The 14,253-nt window shown below is 38.1% G+C and overlaps 1 protein-coding gene across 1 annotated transcript in view; it reads right to left on the reverse strand.

Moving 5' to 3' along the window:
* LOC144965112 (116 kDa U5 small nuclear ribonucleoprotein component-like) overlaps positions 1–12,619 on the reverse strand; it is a 39,858-nt gene extending 27,239 nt beyond the window's left edge. The window contains exons 1-5 of the mRNA XM_078900052.1: positions 12,531–12,619; positions 4,799–4,925; positions 4,488–4,604; positions 2,183–2,219; positions 1,111–1,189 (exon numbers count right to left, since the gene is read on the reverse strand). Coding sequence (XP_078756178.1) covers positions 1,111–1,189; positions 2,183–2,219; positions 4,488–4,604; positions 4,799–4,918 — 353 coding nt within the window. The 5' untranslated portion in view covers positions 4,919–4,925; positions 12,531–12,619. The remainder of the gene's footprint in view (positions 1–1,110; positions 1,190–2,182; positions 2,220–4,487; positions 4,605–4,798; positions 4,926–12,530) is intronic.
* Positions 12,620–14,253: the final 1,634 nt, after the last annotated feature.

Raw genomic sequence — 14,253 nt, forward strand, 5'->3', positions numbered from 1 at the left:
TTGCACTACCTTTCAATACTTCACAAAATTAAAATGGCGGCCGAGAATCAAAACAATGGTCAAATTAGGAAATTTTAAACTTTCACAAATCTATCAAGGTTTGTTCTAGAGTTTTTAAAATGCTTCTTTATGATGACAAATTGAATAAATAAACGCCTGACAAAAGATCTACGGTGAAAATACAAATTGAAAGAATACTGGGGATGTAGGAGCTTTCGGAATGTCTTCCCCCTAGCACCTTTACTAAGACTTATGACTAACCCTAATAGAAAAAAAAATCCTCACAAATCTACATGATGACAAATTGAATAAATAAACGCCTGACAAAACATCAACCGTGAAAATACAAATTGAAAGAATACTGGGGATGTAGGAGCTTTCGGAATGTCTAACCTTTACCTAACTTATGTGAGGTCAAATGAAAATCTGAATCAGACGCGAAAAATATCAAGTTTGTTCGGGCTAGAAGCTAGACAGATACAATTGACAGTTTGCCAACCTTTAATCAAATATTTCTACTGGCAATAATTATCACATCGATGGCATAAAAACGACCATAATATCAGCAGTAATATTAGTTGACGTTGTTAATCGGTGAAACTTGTTTAAAATTTGTGTAAATCCGAATACCTTCTTGTAATCAAGTGAATAATATCACTATGAATGCCACGATTTGCTGAAAAATGCCAACACACATATGTATACACCACACACACAAACACACACAAACATACACGCAATTAGAACATACTACTACATAACAATACTGATCACCGCTAAATCAACAACACAACGGAAGTTAATAATAATATATATATATATATATATATATATATATATATATAGAGAGAGAGAGAGAGAGAGAGAGAGAGAGAGAGAGAGAGAGAGAGAGAGAGAGAGAGAGAGAGAGACAGAGAGAGAGACAGAGAGAGAGAGAGAGAGAGAGAGATAGGGAGAAAGACAGAGAGAAGATGGGGGGGGAGGTAGAGAGAGAGAGAGAGGGTGGGGGGGAGCTAGAGAGAGAGAGAGAGAGAGAGAGAGAGAGAGAGAGAGAGAGAGAGAGAGAGAGAGAGAGAAAGAGAGAGAGAGATTAAAAACCCATAAACTTACTCCATGTTGTATGAAGTTGACGGGAGGTCTTGTTCCACCATTGAAAACTTTTTGTTTTTTACCGGGGCAATAATAGGCTCTGAAATTGTTTTTAAAAAATGAATTAAAAAGATAAGAAAATCATGAAACATTTAAATTTCTAGTCACCGAGGTATGAAGGTTCCCGGTGGCTTAATTGGTAAGGCATAAGAAATGGACTTGATTACACTCTGCCCTGTGTTTGTTTTTAACTAAAGCCTCTATCCACCAAACAGTAAACGAGTAGCAGGGTCAATCTCAAACCTGGTAGAAAGTATTTTGCAATTATGTAATTTATTTCAAACAAAAGACTGCAGCTACCCTTTTAAAAATTTAAAATCCTTATACCTGCATCATTTAAAATAAAACGTACATCACAATATAAAAAAGAACCAATATTGTTAATTTTACAGTGTGGCAGTATCAATTACCTAGTTTTCTCAAAGATGACATTTACAATCCTTTAAATAGACCTGTAAAATAGAACATCCCTTCTTTAATTCAAAGCAATAAAAATCTTGATAAATAAGGACACCATAGTTAAAAACAAAGATTGTTTTCAGAGGCAAAGTGAGAAAACATTAAAAACAAACAAAAAATTTGGCACTCAGAGACAACTTAACCCATATACAAAATATTCATTTTTTAAAATTCACAATGGATTTATTTATAAAAATAAAAATATTCTCGTTATAAAATCTTACAGTGAAAACAATCTAACGTAGCTGGGAAAAACATATTTCAACACCAGATATTATTATCATAATTCTATCCTAGCAAATACTAATATCATTCTTATCCAAAGTCACATCATGATTTGCATTTTGAGATAAAAAAGAATCACCCATAACAGTAAAAGAAGTCTTTTGTGCCCTGAACAAGATAATCAAATAATGGGATTTGAAACCCCCACCCCATCATGTATGCGCACACAAATAGGAATTGTAACCATTTTTAACATGATTACCTCCTATTAATCAACCATGAACACCCCATGGATCAAAGCATGCATGTTTGGTTCGCCAATAATATTTTCCTTTTTCAGTGTTCTTACCTGTCAGGGGTTGAGTGTCCTCCTCTTGTACAATAGTCTTAATGAAAAGAGAAAGTAAGATATTTTCCAGGTTAAGAGTTGAAAATCAAAATTTATGAAGGACACTAAAGAGTACTATTTGGTACTTAATTTATTATGCAACTCTCATTCGTAACACCTACTAGCTCATTACTTGTGGTATGACACTTCCTTTTGAATTGGAAGGTCCTGGGTTCAAGCCTAGCTCGGCGCATAGTTAAGTCCCTGGAAAAGGCTCTTTACTCACATTCTCTCACTGTACTCAGGTGTAAATGAGTACCTGGCCATTAACAGCGTTGTCTTCGACAAAAAAAAATATAATATATGATAAAGGATAGAATATCACTTCAAATGAAGGAAGAACCCGAAAAGTTTATAACATTTCTGTAAAAGTTATTCTTACCATCACATTAATCATTATATTGCTTAATATAATGTATGAGGTCTTGGTAGCTCAGAAAAGTGATGAAGGGCAATTTATCATGGTGGATAAGGGGAATACCCAAAACGTCCATGACATTTGTTGCTTGAACAGTGTCATGACCGCCATCACTGTATTGCTCAATATTATGTATAGGGTCTTAATAGCTCGGAAAAGGCAAAAAGGTAATTTCTTTATGGTAGATGAAAGGCATACCCGAACATTATTTACATTCGTCTCTTGAATAATGTCATCAATGCTCTCTCTGTATTGTTCAAGATTTTGTATTGAGTCTTAATAGCTCGAAAAAGGTAAAAAGCGATAAATGATAATGTCATGGTAAATGAAGGGCACATCCGAAATATTCAAAACATTTGTCTCTCTGAAAAGTCTTACTTATATGCCCACAATCACCATATTGCTCAATATAAAGTTTGAGCCCCGAACAGCACGGAAAATGAAAAAGAAACAATGATGAAGGACTGATTATCACTTTACATGAAGGGGAAACCCGAAACGTGTATAACATTCATCTCTGTAACAATTTGTACTTATTATTACCATAATACCTCTCACTTTATTGCTCAATATAATATTTGGGAATGAATTGCTCGGATAAATGAAAAAAGTCATGATGGGTATTTTATCATTGTAGATAAAGGAGGAACTCGAAAGGTCCATCCATACCAGTCATCTCTGAAATATAAGTATCTACCATCACCTGCTTTACTGCATAACTCGATATAATTGTATGGACTGTTGCCAGCTTGGAAAAGTTGTTTTTAAAAAACAACTAAAACATATTGACAAAGGGTGATTAATTTCGGTGGTTAAACAAAATCTTAACAAACGGTCACCTTTTGTCAATATTGCTGACGAAGGGGGAAACCAAAATGTCCTTTTAATTCGTCCTGAAATAAAGCAAACTTTGACGATGCTGTTATCACTAACTTTTAATATAACTTTGGCAGGACATATGAGGTATCGGGTCTTGAGGACTGAATAAGCAAAGTGTGTGACATGAGGCGACCCAAGTGTACGACTTAAGGAACCTTGGTAAAAAATGTACGATATGAGGGGCCTTCTTTCCAGGACAATATTGTGATCTTTAAATGATGTACAGTTGTAAGCGACATACAATTGGGTAGAGGGAGGTTTTCTTAATAAAATGTTCAAAACATTTGTCACCTTTAACTAAAAGTTACACTACACCAGAGTGATTTCCCTACGAAAGCCCTTGGTGGGGACACTTCACTCTACTTATGAATTTTCTAAATTCTTTTTAACAATGTTAAGCATTCATTGAATTGAAATGCAATGATAAAAGGCATTTTAAGTTGTATCTTGTATCTGAAGAAAAAAAGACAGGAGTGTATTACCAAATTTTTGGCATTATCTCAAAATTATTTGGTGCACCACTAGGATCTGCAGTTGGCAATTTTTTTTTAATCGTGCAATGACTTTTCAAGTTGTCATGACTTTACTAAAAATAATCTTACATGAATATAACTGAAATGACAACTCTCGAAAAATAGAATTGGTTTCATATTTCACTAGAAATAACCTAATTATTTTTTTTTAAGTAAGAAAAGAGTGCGACAGAGGCAAAAAGAGGCTGCAAATTGTGACTTATGGCATGACAGAAACAGTATAGATAGTATGCGCTTGGCTAAGAAGCTCATAACATTGCCATCCGGAAGTATAACGGACCAACACACAAAACTGTGTGTAACCATGAATGTTTATAGCCTGGTTAATACAGTTTAGTGAGAATTACTCATGAACGCGGATGGCAAAAAACTATAACAAAGACCTGACTGATGTCATTTTTTAACTATCTATATGTACAAATGCAATGTAACAAACCTCAACTTCAGGTCCATATATCTCCTCTGGAGTGGGATAGTACTTTTTATCTTCATGCAGCACCACTTGCAGGCTTGATTGGTCATCACCACCATCTTGGTCCATCTCATCTTCTTCCTAGTAAACAAAACCAAGAAAAAGAATATTACCTCTATAGAGCAAAGCACAGTGGGAACAAAGGAAATACAGAATATCAAAATATATTTTCTTAACTCGTCTAATTTATTAACTTATGAGTACATTCTTGCCTGATGTTAAATCTAGGATTTGATTTACAGACCTATTACACATCAAAAAGTTAAATGACTCACATCCCTGTCCAAATAGTCATCATCATCTTGTTCATCTTCCTCCTCATCATCATCGTCGTTATCACTGTCTAAATCTGGGCCAATGTAATTCCCAAACTCATCATACAGATCAGCATCCATGCTTACTCTAAAGGAAAAATTGAAAATGAATAGTATAAACATTAAAAATGAAATCTGTGTTTGACTTGTTGTACTCTCCACACACAGAGAGAGAGAGAGAGAGAGAGAGAGAGAGAGAGAGAGGGGGGGAGAGAGAGAGAGAGAGAGAGAGAGAGAGAGAGAGAGAGAGTAGTGGAGAGAGAGAGAGGAGAGGGGAGAGAGAGAGAGAGAGGAGAGAGAGAGAGGGGAGAGGAGAGAGAGAGAGAGAGGAGAGAGAGAGAGAGAGAGAGGAGAGAGAGAGAGGGGAGGAGAGAGAGAGAGAGGAGAGAGAGAGGAGAGAGAGAGAGAGAGAGAGAGAGAGAGAGAGAGAGAGAGAGAGAGAGAGAGAGAGAGAGAGAGAGAGAGAGTGAGGGTGTAAACAAAGCAAGATGAAAACAGGCAGGGCTGTCAAAAGTCAAAATGAGGGACAAACGGGGGACAGAATAATAGGCACCACACGCTCACACACAAATCTACACTGTCAAAATGAAATAGGGACAGTCGCTGACAGGACACAATAAAACTACCATTTGGATGTAATTTAAAATATCTCAGTAATTGACCCTAGTATTGGAGGCAACATATAATAATACCTAGGTCAATGATCTCCCTAAAACATAAGGGACTAACCAGACACACAAAATGTGTATTGATTAACCACAGTGGATGATCTCTCAGTCATATTCTCCTAATACTAATAACTAACAACAACTGGGCTGAGATGCAGGACATGAGGCAGCAGTCCTAAATGCGGGACTATCCCACATATTGCGTGACACTTGGTAGCCCTGAACAGGGACCGCACAACTGTACATGTAACCGCTAATACTAAAGGATTGATGTTGAAGTAGTGCCAGTAAACCAAGAGTCTTACTCCAGTAAATCAAATAAGAGGAGGGATATGCACTTCGACCAAACTTCAATAGAAGGGGGGGGGGGTGCATTTAACCAATCCGATCCATAGAAGGGGATGGGGTGTGCATTTTGGGCATTTTCTAATTTAGGCAAGGCAATATGCCGAGATATGATGAATAAAATAAAATGGTTTTCTTTCAATCAAATACACAGCATCGCTAGCAGAAGCTCCTACCCCCAAAAGTCACAAAGAGGAACCAAAAGACTAAAAAAAAGCGGAAATTGAGACCAAAAAGCGGAATCAAGTTACTGTAATTGACTATGTTATGCTTTGCAGCAGATAATGTAATAGACACTCCAATAATACTCAGATGATACAATATAAAATGTGTAAAATTTTGCAGGTGGTTGTTTTTAAGGGTTTTACGATGCTTGCAACATATTACAGTGATGAAGGTGACAAAAAGTAAAAAAGTAGGAAAATGTTGAACGATTGCCTTTAAGCCCCATTTCTACTGCACTAAACCCCACTTTTAGAGCAATTGAGATGATAGACTATCATTGATACTCTAGATAACTTCTGGAGAGTGGGAAACTGCACCTGTGTGTTCCACCACACATCAACTCTCTCACTGCTAGCACATTGTTTCGAGAATATGTAATTTTAAAAAGGAGGAAATTCCTCCTCTGGACTCCAAAAACTCACATTTGACTGCTTCCAGCTAGCTATTCCAAGACAAAGACCGAAAGGATGTTGGAAACAGATATAAGACACAGTAAGTGCCTCCCTGTGGGTGGTTGATTAGAGACTAAGGGGGACCAAATAATAAATAATAATAATAGAGGACACAGGCCTTGGCAGTCTCAGAGCAAAGCACTGAATGGATGGATTTAGCCTTAACAGGACCCCCCCCCCCCCCCCCCCCCCCCCCCCCCAGGCCCAATCAAATACACACACATACATATATATACTGGCAAAATTATATATAATACTCCCAATTGGAACCAACAAATAATAATACTTCGGTCATTGACCTCACATATTGGAGCCAGCCTAACTAATAATAATACCTCGAGGTCATTGACCCCCTTATAATATAATATTATCTGACATCAACTATACACATTTTGAAAGACTAATCAGACACACAAAATACATATTGATTGACCATAGAGGATGATGACGAAATCGACCATAACACACTTTTTTTTACCAGATAAGATTTATTTTAAAATGTCCCTCTATTGAAATGTGGATTTTTTTTTAAAAGTACTCATGTGTAGTTGATGAACTGGTACTGTCCTTGGCAAATGACGATTTGTCAGTTGTCAAGGTCCTTTCATTTTGACATTTTATTTATAATGCAAATAAATTGCCAAGGGCAAAAATAAACTCATTAATGTCATTATGCAGCATCCTTAAGTATCTTTTCATTTAATTCTGTCTTCAACCCTTCTTTATTCCTAGGTATTAAATCAAAGAGGGGAATTATTTCCAATTGTCTCAGTGAGATATTGGGGATAAATCCAAAAGTGATCGAGCAAATTATGTTTCTTACGTCTAGACGATTTTAATAATGTAATATTTGCGTCATATTATGTAATAATGTGTTACATTGTCCTCGATAAGACAAAAATTTTGGTATACAATATGTTAATGAGAAACACAAATTGATTGTTTTAGACATTTTTTAGTAATGGCGTGGCACACGATTTCGATCACAACTTCCCAATGGTAATTTTGAGTAAAAATCAGTCTGAAATTTCAGACTTTGAACTGTCGTAACTATATTTCTAATCAACATTAGAAACAAAATTCAAACTGTTTTGTAATCAGTGTTGCTAGCTCTTTCATATCATGTTGGTTTCAAGTGTAAGAGTTGGGGAGCTGCAAGGTCTGGGCCAGACGTCCCGCTTGCTGAAAGGAAATTGATGTGCATTTCGAACCCAACACCTCTCATTTCCAGGTGCATTGATCGCCGCGTAATCCTGTCTCACAGAGATTACTGCATATGGCCTCTCATGTATAATTGTGTCCATAACAGCACCTTCCCGTGGTGTTCCCTGTTTCTACTGAGTTTGTTATGGGGGTGACCGAGTCCCCGGCGGTATAACCGGGCTAGGGAGTAGGTGGGACCCCTTCCTCTTTAGGTGCAGGAGATGGAACCCACCGGTGGGTGGTACGCGCTCTGCTCCTCACCTACCCACCTCACACTCATTCTGTAGTGTGGTGTCCTCTGTATGTCCTTACTTTTCTTAATCTACCCCTATAGCTCATACTTGTTCCTAGTGCTGTAACTTTAACGCTTCTATACTCCCTCTTCACTTCTATACTCCCTGTGGCCCATGTCTTCTGTATGACTATCTGTGATTGATTGTAATCATGTATCCTTCTTTAAAAATTGAGATTTTTAGGGGAAAGGGCTGGTATCCCTTTGTTTAAGGCCCACAGAATCTCTCATCGACACAAATGACCCAGGACGTGACGATCCTCTGTTTATGAAATATGGCCCTTTAAGCAGAAAGAATAATTGAAATAGATAACTGCAAGCCAGGAAACAGTAGGTGGCGGGGAATGGGTGACCATCAATCATGAAAGAGACTGTGGGAAAGACAGAATGAAGGCTACTTGGCTAGACCCTAAAACAATTAATTATATGAGGAACATGATCTGCAGCTCAACTCCTGAAGTTATGCAGCTGACAAGGAATACAGGTTAGGGTGGGGACAGACCAGAGACTCCCCAGCATGCCATGATAAACAAAAGGAAATCATACGAGCTCGGACATCGCCTCGAAAAAGGTCTGCACCAGAAAGTGAGTACCCAGGCTGATCTGCACGAAAAGTCAGCTACTGGGACAAAGAAAATCCACAAACATTTGAATATTTTACAACTTAACATTTGTGGAATCAGGAATAAAAAGACAGAGCTGAAGAAATTATTAAAGGAAAAGGAAATTCACAGTGCTTTACTTCAGGAAACCCTGTATAAAAATAGCGATTCTTATATTGCTAGTTATACCTCCTACTATACCTGCAAATTAGAAAACGGTAAGGGCTGCCTGAAGCCGGTGATCGTAAAATACTAACGAAAGAGTGAAAATGGAAAGGCTTCGTATGGGAACAAAACAGACAATGGACGTTTCAGGTACAGACCCTTCGTCAGCACAACGATACACAAATAAACGTGGAAAACAAATAAAATATAATGAAAAATAACTTGTACCGTCTGTACTCAATGGCGGTTGCAGTATGAATGAAATGTTAGCGTGGCGTGGGTAGAGGATAGGGTGCCCCAGGGGGGTGATCTAATTGATAAGAAAAGGTCAGCGTCAGGGAACAGAACCTTCCAGAAAATAATGGAGGATAAAAGACATATTAGTGGTGGTAGCAGCAGTAGTAGTAGTAGTAGTAGTAGTAGTAGTAGTAGTAGTAGTAGTAGTAGTAGTGGTAGTAGTAGTAGCAGTGGTAGTAATAGTAGTAGAATGCTGTAGTGAAACAGTAGGGGGCAGTGGAGGGGGCGAGGTGAAAAAGTCACGGCGGAGGTGGGGGGTTGGGGTTGTTGGATGAGCTAAGGTCGAATCTTCGCGAAGGAAATACGAACGGTCGGTGGCAATGCGATAGTAAAGTGGAATATACAGATAGAAAAGAGGGGAGAGAAGAGAAAGAGAAGAAAAAAAAACAAACAAACAAACAAAACAACAACAACAACAAAACAAAAACAAAAAAAACGAGGGGCGAGGCGGGTTTGAGAGAGAGAGGGAGAGAGAGAGAGAGAGAGAGAGAGAAAGGGGGGGGGGGGTTGAGAGAGGGCGAGTAAACAGCCGGGTGATAGCTGGGTCTATATGTATATTAATGGATAAATAAGTGGATGAGTGGACACAATGAGATAGCTAGGAAGGTAGATGACTATGAATTGGTAGATAGTCAGTAGATAGACAGATAGATAGATAGATAGATAGGTAGAGTTGTAGTTGTAGTAGAATGAACAGAAGTAGTAGTAGTAGTAGTAGTAGTAGTAGTAGTAGTAGTAGTAGTAGTAGTAGTAGTAGTAGTAGTAGTAGTATTTTTTAATTCAGAAAAGTGAGTGGAGCAGGCACTTATGTTGGTAACAACAAGATATGAAGTGAATAGAAAAGTGCCAGAAGACAATAGAGAATAAAAAATTTTCGCGGCGGTGGTGGGGTTTGAACCTGCGACCTTATTGGTACGACAACTCCGCCTGGCAGGTGAGAGCGTGGCTCTACCGTGTGAGCTATCCACGAACACAAAAATATTCGTTTCAAACTCAAAGTCATTACTAGATCCCTCTCTCACCCACTTCTTGAGACCGCCGATTCGTTCGTACACCACCATCGCGAATAATTTTGACCAGCAGTTAAGCTTAATAGCCAATATTCTCAACACAAACATATAACATAGAAACGATTGAGACATTGAGTATGCTCCGGTGTATGGGGTGAATTTTTTAATTCAGAAAAGTGAGTGGAGCAGGCACTTATGTTGGTAACAACAAGATATGAAGTGAATAGAAAAGTGCCAGAAGACAATAGAGAATAAAAAATTTTCGCGGCGGCGGTGGGGTTTGAACCTGCGACCTTATTGGTACGACAACTCCGCCTGGCAGGTGAGAGCGTGGCTCTACCGTGTGAGCTATCCACGAACACAAAAATATTCGTTTCAAACTCAAAGTCATTACTAGATCCCTCTCTCACCCACTTCTTGAGACCGCCGATTCGTTCGTACACCACCATCGCGAATAATTTTGACCAGCAGTTAAGCTTAATAGCCAATATTCTCAACACAAACATATAAATAGAAACGATTGAGACATTGAGTATGCTCCGGTGTATGGGGTGAATTTTTTAATTCAGAAAAGTGAGTGGAGCAGGCACTTATGTTGGTAACAACAAGATATGAAGTGAATAGAAAAGTGCCAGAAGACAATAGAGAATAAAAAATTTTTTGAATTAGTTTGAAACGAATATTTTTGTGTTCGTGGATAGCTCACACGGTAGAGCCACGCTCTCACCTGCCAGGCGGAGTTGTCGTACCAATAAGGTCGCAGGTTCAAACCCCACCACCGCCGCGAAAATTTTTTATTCTCTATTGTCTTCTGGCACTTTTCTATTCACTTCATATCTTGTTGTTACCAACATAAGTGCCTGCTCCACTCACTTTTCTGAATTAAAAAATTCACCCCATACACCGGAGCATACTCAATGTCTCAATCGTTTCTATGTTATATGTTTGTGTTGAGAATATTGGCTATTAAGCTTAACTGCTGGTCAAAATTATTCGCGATGGTGGTGTACGAACGAATCGGCGGTCTCAAGAAGTGGGTGAGAGAGGGATCTAGTAATGACTTTGAGTTTGAAACGAATATTTTTGTGTTCGTGGATAGCTCACACGGTAGAGCCACGCTCTCACCTGCCAGGCGGAGTTGTCGTACCAATAAGGTCGCAGGTTCAAACCCCACCACCGCCGCGAAAATTTTTTATTCTCTATTGTCTTCTGGCACTTTTCTATTCACTTCATATCTAGTAGTAGTAGTAGTAGTAGTAGTAGTAGTAGTAGTAGTAGTAGCAGTAGCTGTAGTGGCAGCAGTAAGAGCAGCAGTGGTTATGAATATGGGTGACGTTGACATCTAAAAGACTCAAAGATAGTATTGATTAAGAGGTTGTTGCACAGCGGGAGACGAAGTGGAGGTTAGTGGTGGTCAATCCTGGTGTTGAGTCCGCATGGAGTCAGCGTTCCCAACGACTTGATCAGGTGAGTTTCCCTACGTCCACGGGCAGAAGTGTCCGAATGGCAAAAACTAAGCACACACACACGCACACACTGTACATTGCAGCAGTCCGGCAGATTGAAGTGTCTGCAGAGTTTGATATGTCACGCAAGTGCTGCACGAATCTGTCACCCAGCCTCTTTCCGGTCTCACCAACGTAAGCAATCCCACACAGGGAGCACGTAATAGCATAGACTAGATTACAGTCAGTGCAAGTAGACGGCTGCCTGATGTCCCAAATCTTGTCGGGAAAACCCGACTCTGTCGTACTCCTACAGGTGCCCACAAGTCTTGCATCGGGGTCGCATACACGATCTGGCTTTAGGCCCATCCCTGGGTATGGGTTCCAGGTGGCTTCTGACAAGGAGATCCCTCAGGTTATTATCACTGTACAGTGAAAATAGTCTAAATACGGTGAAAATAGTCAGTCCTATATTATAATTATAATGATATAGGTTTCACTGAGCTCAACCCAATTTGAATTTTTTTACCAAAGTACATAATAATACTAGAGATTAGATCTATAATACTAATATTACTAATAATGGCAACCCGGCACCCGGATCTGATAAGATGGCCGCCCCCTCCTCTCGTCTCGGGTCTCGTCAGGGACATCAACCTCCGAACAATGCCCGTCTATTTGGTACAGTAGAGTATTGACTGATTAACCTGCAACAGTAACTGTACTGTGTAATTGATGAAGCCCCTGCCAAGCCCTAGCCCTAGACTCCTACTCCTAGTGATAGCTCCTGTCCCTGCTGACCGGTGAGGAGTGGTGAGTTTCATTGTCAAGTCTCAATTTCAAAAGGGAAAAAGAAGCCTTCAAATTTCCACCTCATCACCCATCATCAATGGTTATTATAGCAGCAACCGTCTAAATTAGTTAATTTTGTCAGACTCATTATTTGCTAAGATACAAAAGCTATTAGTTTCATTCTTCGAATTATTCACCTGATCCAATGCAATGTTTTCAGTGTTAACCAAAAATCGTAAAAGGAGCGTGAGGTTATGGTGGTCGGTATTCTCGACGAGTCGGAAATTTTAACGATGACAGGCCATCGATACTTAGTCTCGTGGAAAAATAATTTCGTCGAGACATTTTCGATATATAATTCAAAAAGGTTTGACTCCAAACAGAATAATGTCTCTTTCGGATAAAATAACCCAAATGTCAATTTTTCTACCAAAAAAATACGAATATCGCCTAAATAACTGCTGCGAAGTTAAGTTTGTCAACAACAACAAAATATTTATTACGAAAAAAAAAAAAGAAAAAGAAAGTAAGAATGTTACTGTACTGTCCATTTAGACACAAAAGATATGATTCATTCCCTGTTTAGGACAGTCATGCTCCTTGACCTAAATATAATGTTACAAGAAGTTTTGAATTGACTTAGACTCCTTCCGCACTAGGACAAAACTGTCCCGGGACAAATTTGTCCTGTGCCACTGGAGAAAACTTATATTCAAAAGGGGTTCCGCACTAGGACAGGACTGTCCCAGGACACACCTGCGCGAATGCATTATTTTTTTTTTTTTTACAAGATTCAAAAGTTTATTTGTAGGCAATTGCAACTCTAATAATTCACATTTTATGAATCAACATAAGATACGACATGACGATAATGATTTTTTTACACTGTACAATGGGATTTGTTTATATAAGATTTATATAATCATGAAATATTCTTATAGAAAGAGTAATATTATTGCTACTGCTACTACTACTACTACTACTACTACTACTACTACTACTACTACTACTACTACTACTACTACTACTACTACTAATAATAATAATAATAATAATAATAATAATAATAATAATAATAATAATAATAATAATAATAATAATAATGATAATAATAATAATAATAATAATAATAATAATAATAATAATAATAATAATAATAATAATAATAATAATAATAATAATAATACCACTACTACTACTACTACTACTACTACTACTACTACTACTACTACTACTACTACTACTACTACTACTACTATTACGACTACTACATCTACAACAACAACAACTACTACTACTACTACTACTACTACTACTACTACTACTACTACTACTACTACTGCTTTTGATACAATAGACCATACTCTTTTAATTGACAGACTTAAGACACTATACGGATTTGGGGGTACTGTTCTTGACTGGTTTTCTTCTTACCTCTCTGACAGAATTCAATCAGTGTCTGTAAATCGACATGACTTCTCTTCTCCTTGTCCCCTATCTTTTGGTGTACCACAGGGTTCAGTTCTGGGACCCTCTTTATTCACCCTCTATATCGGACCATTAGGTGACATCATCTCAAAATATTTTATTAAGTACCATTTTTACGCAGACGACACCCAATTACTGTTTCCCATTAATATCGACAATCATCTCAATGTTATAACGGATATAGAAAATTGTATCTCTGAGATTAGTGACTGGATGTGTTGCAATAAACTCAGGTTAAATGAAAACAAAACAGAGGTGTTGCAAATTACAAGACGGGGCCTCGTGGACCTTTCAACGCTTAACCTGAATCTTTCTGATTGTGTAATTCCCATCACTAAAGAACCTGTGAGAAACTTAGGAGTTTTATTTGATACCAAATTAAACATGTCTGCCCATGTCACTAACGTAACTAGATCCTGCAATCTTTATCTT

Source organism: Berghia stephanieae, chromosome 2 (assembly GCF_034508935.2).
Source record: "Berghia stephanieae isolate SIO BIC M18660-M18661 chromosome 2, UCSD_Bste_1.3, whole genome shotgun sequence".
In the NCBI taxonomy this organism is placed as follows: Eukaryota; Metazoa; Mollusca; class Gastropoda; order Nudibranchia; family Aeolidiidae; genus Berghia; species Berghia stephanieae.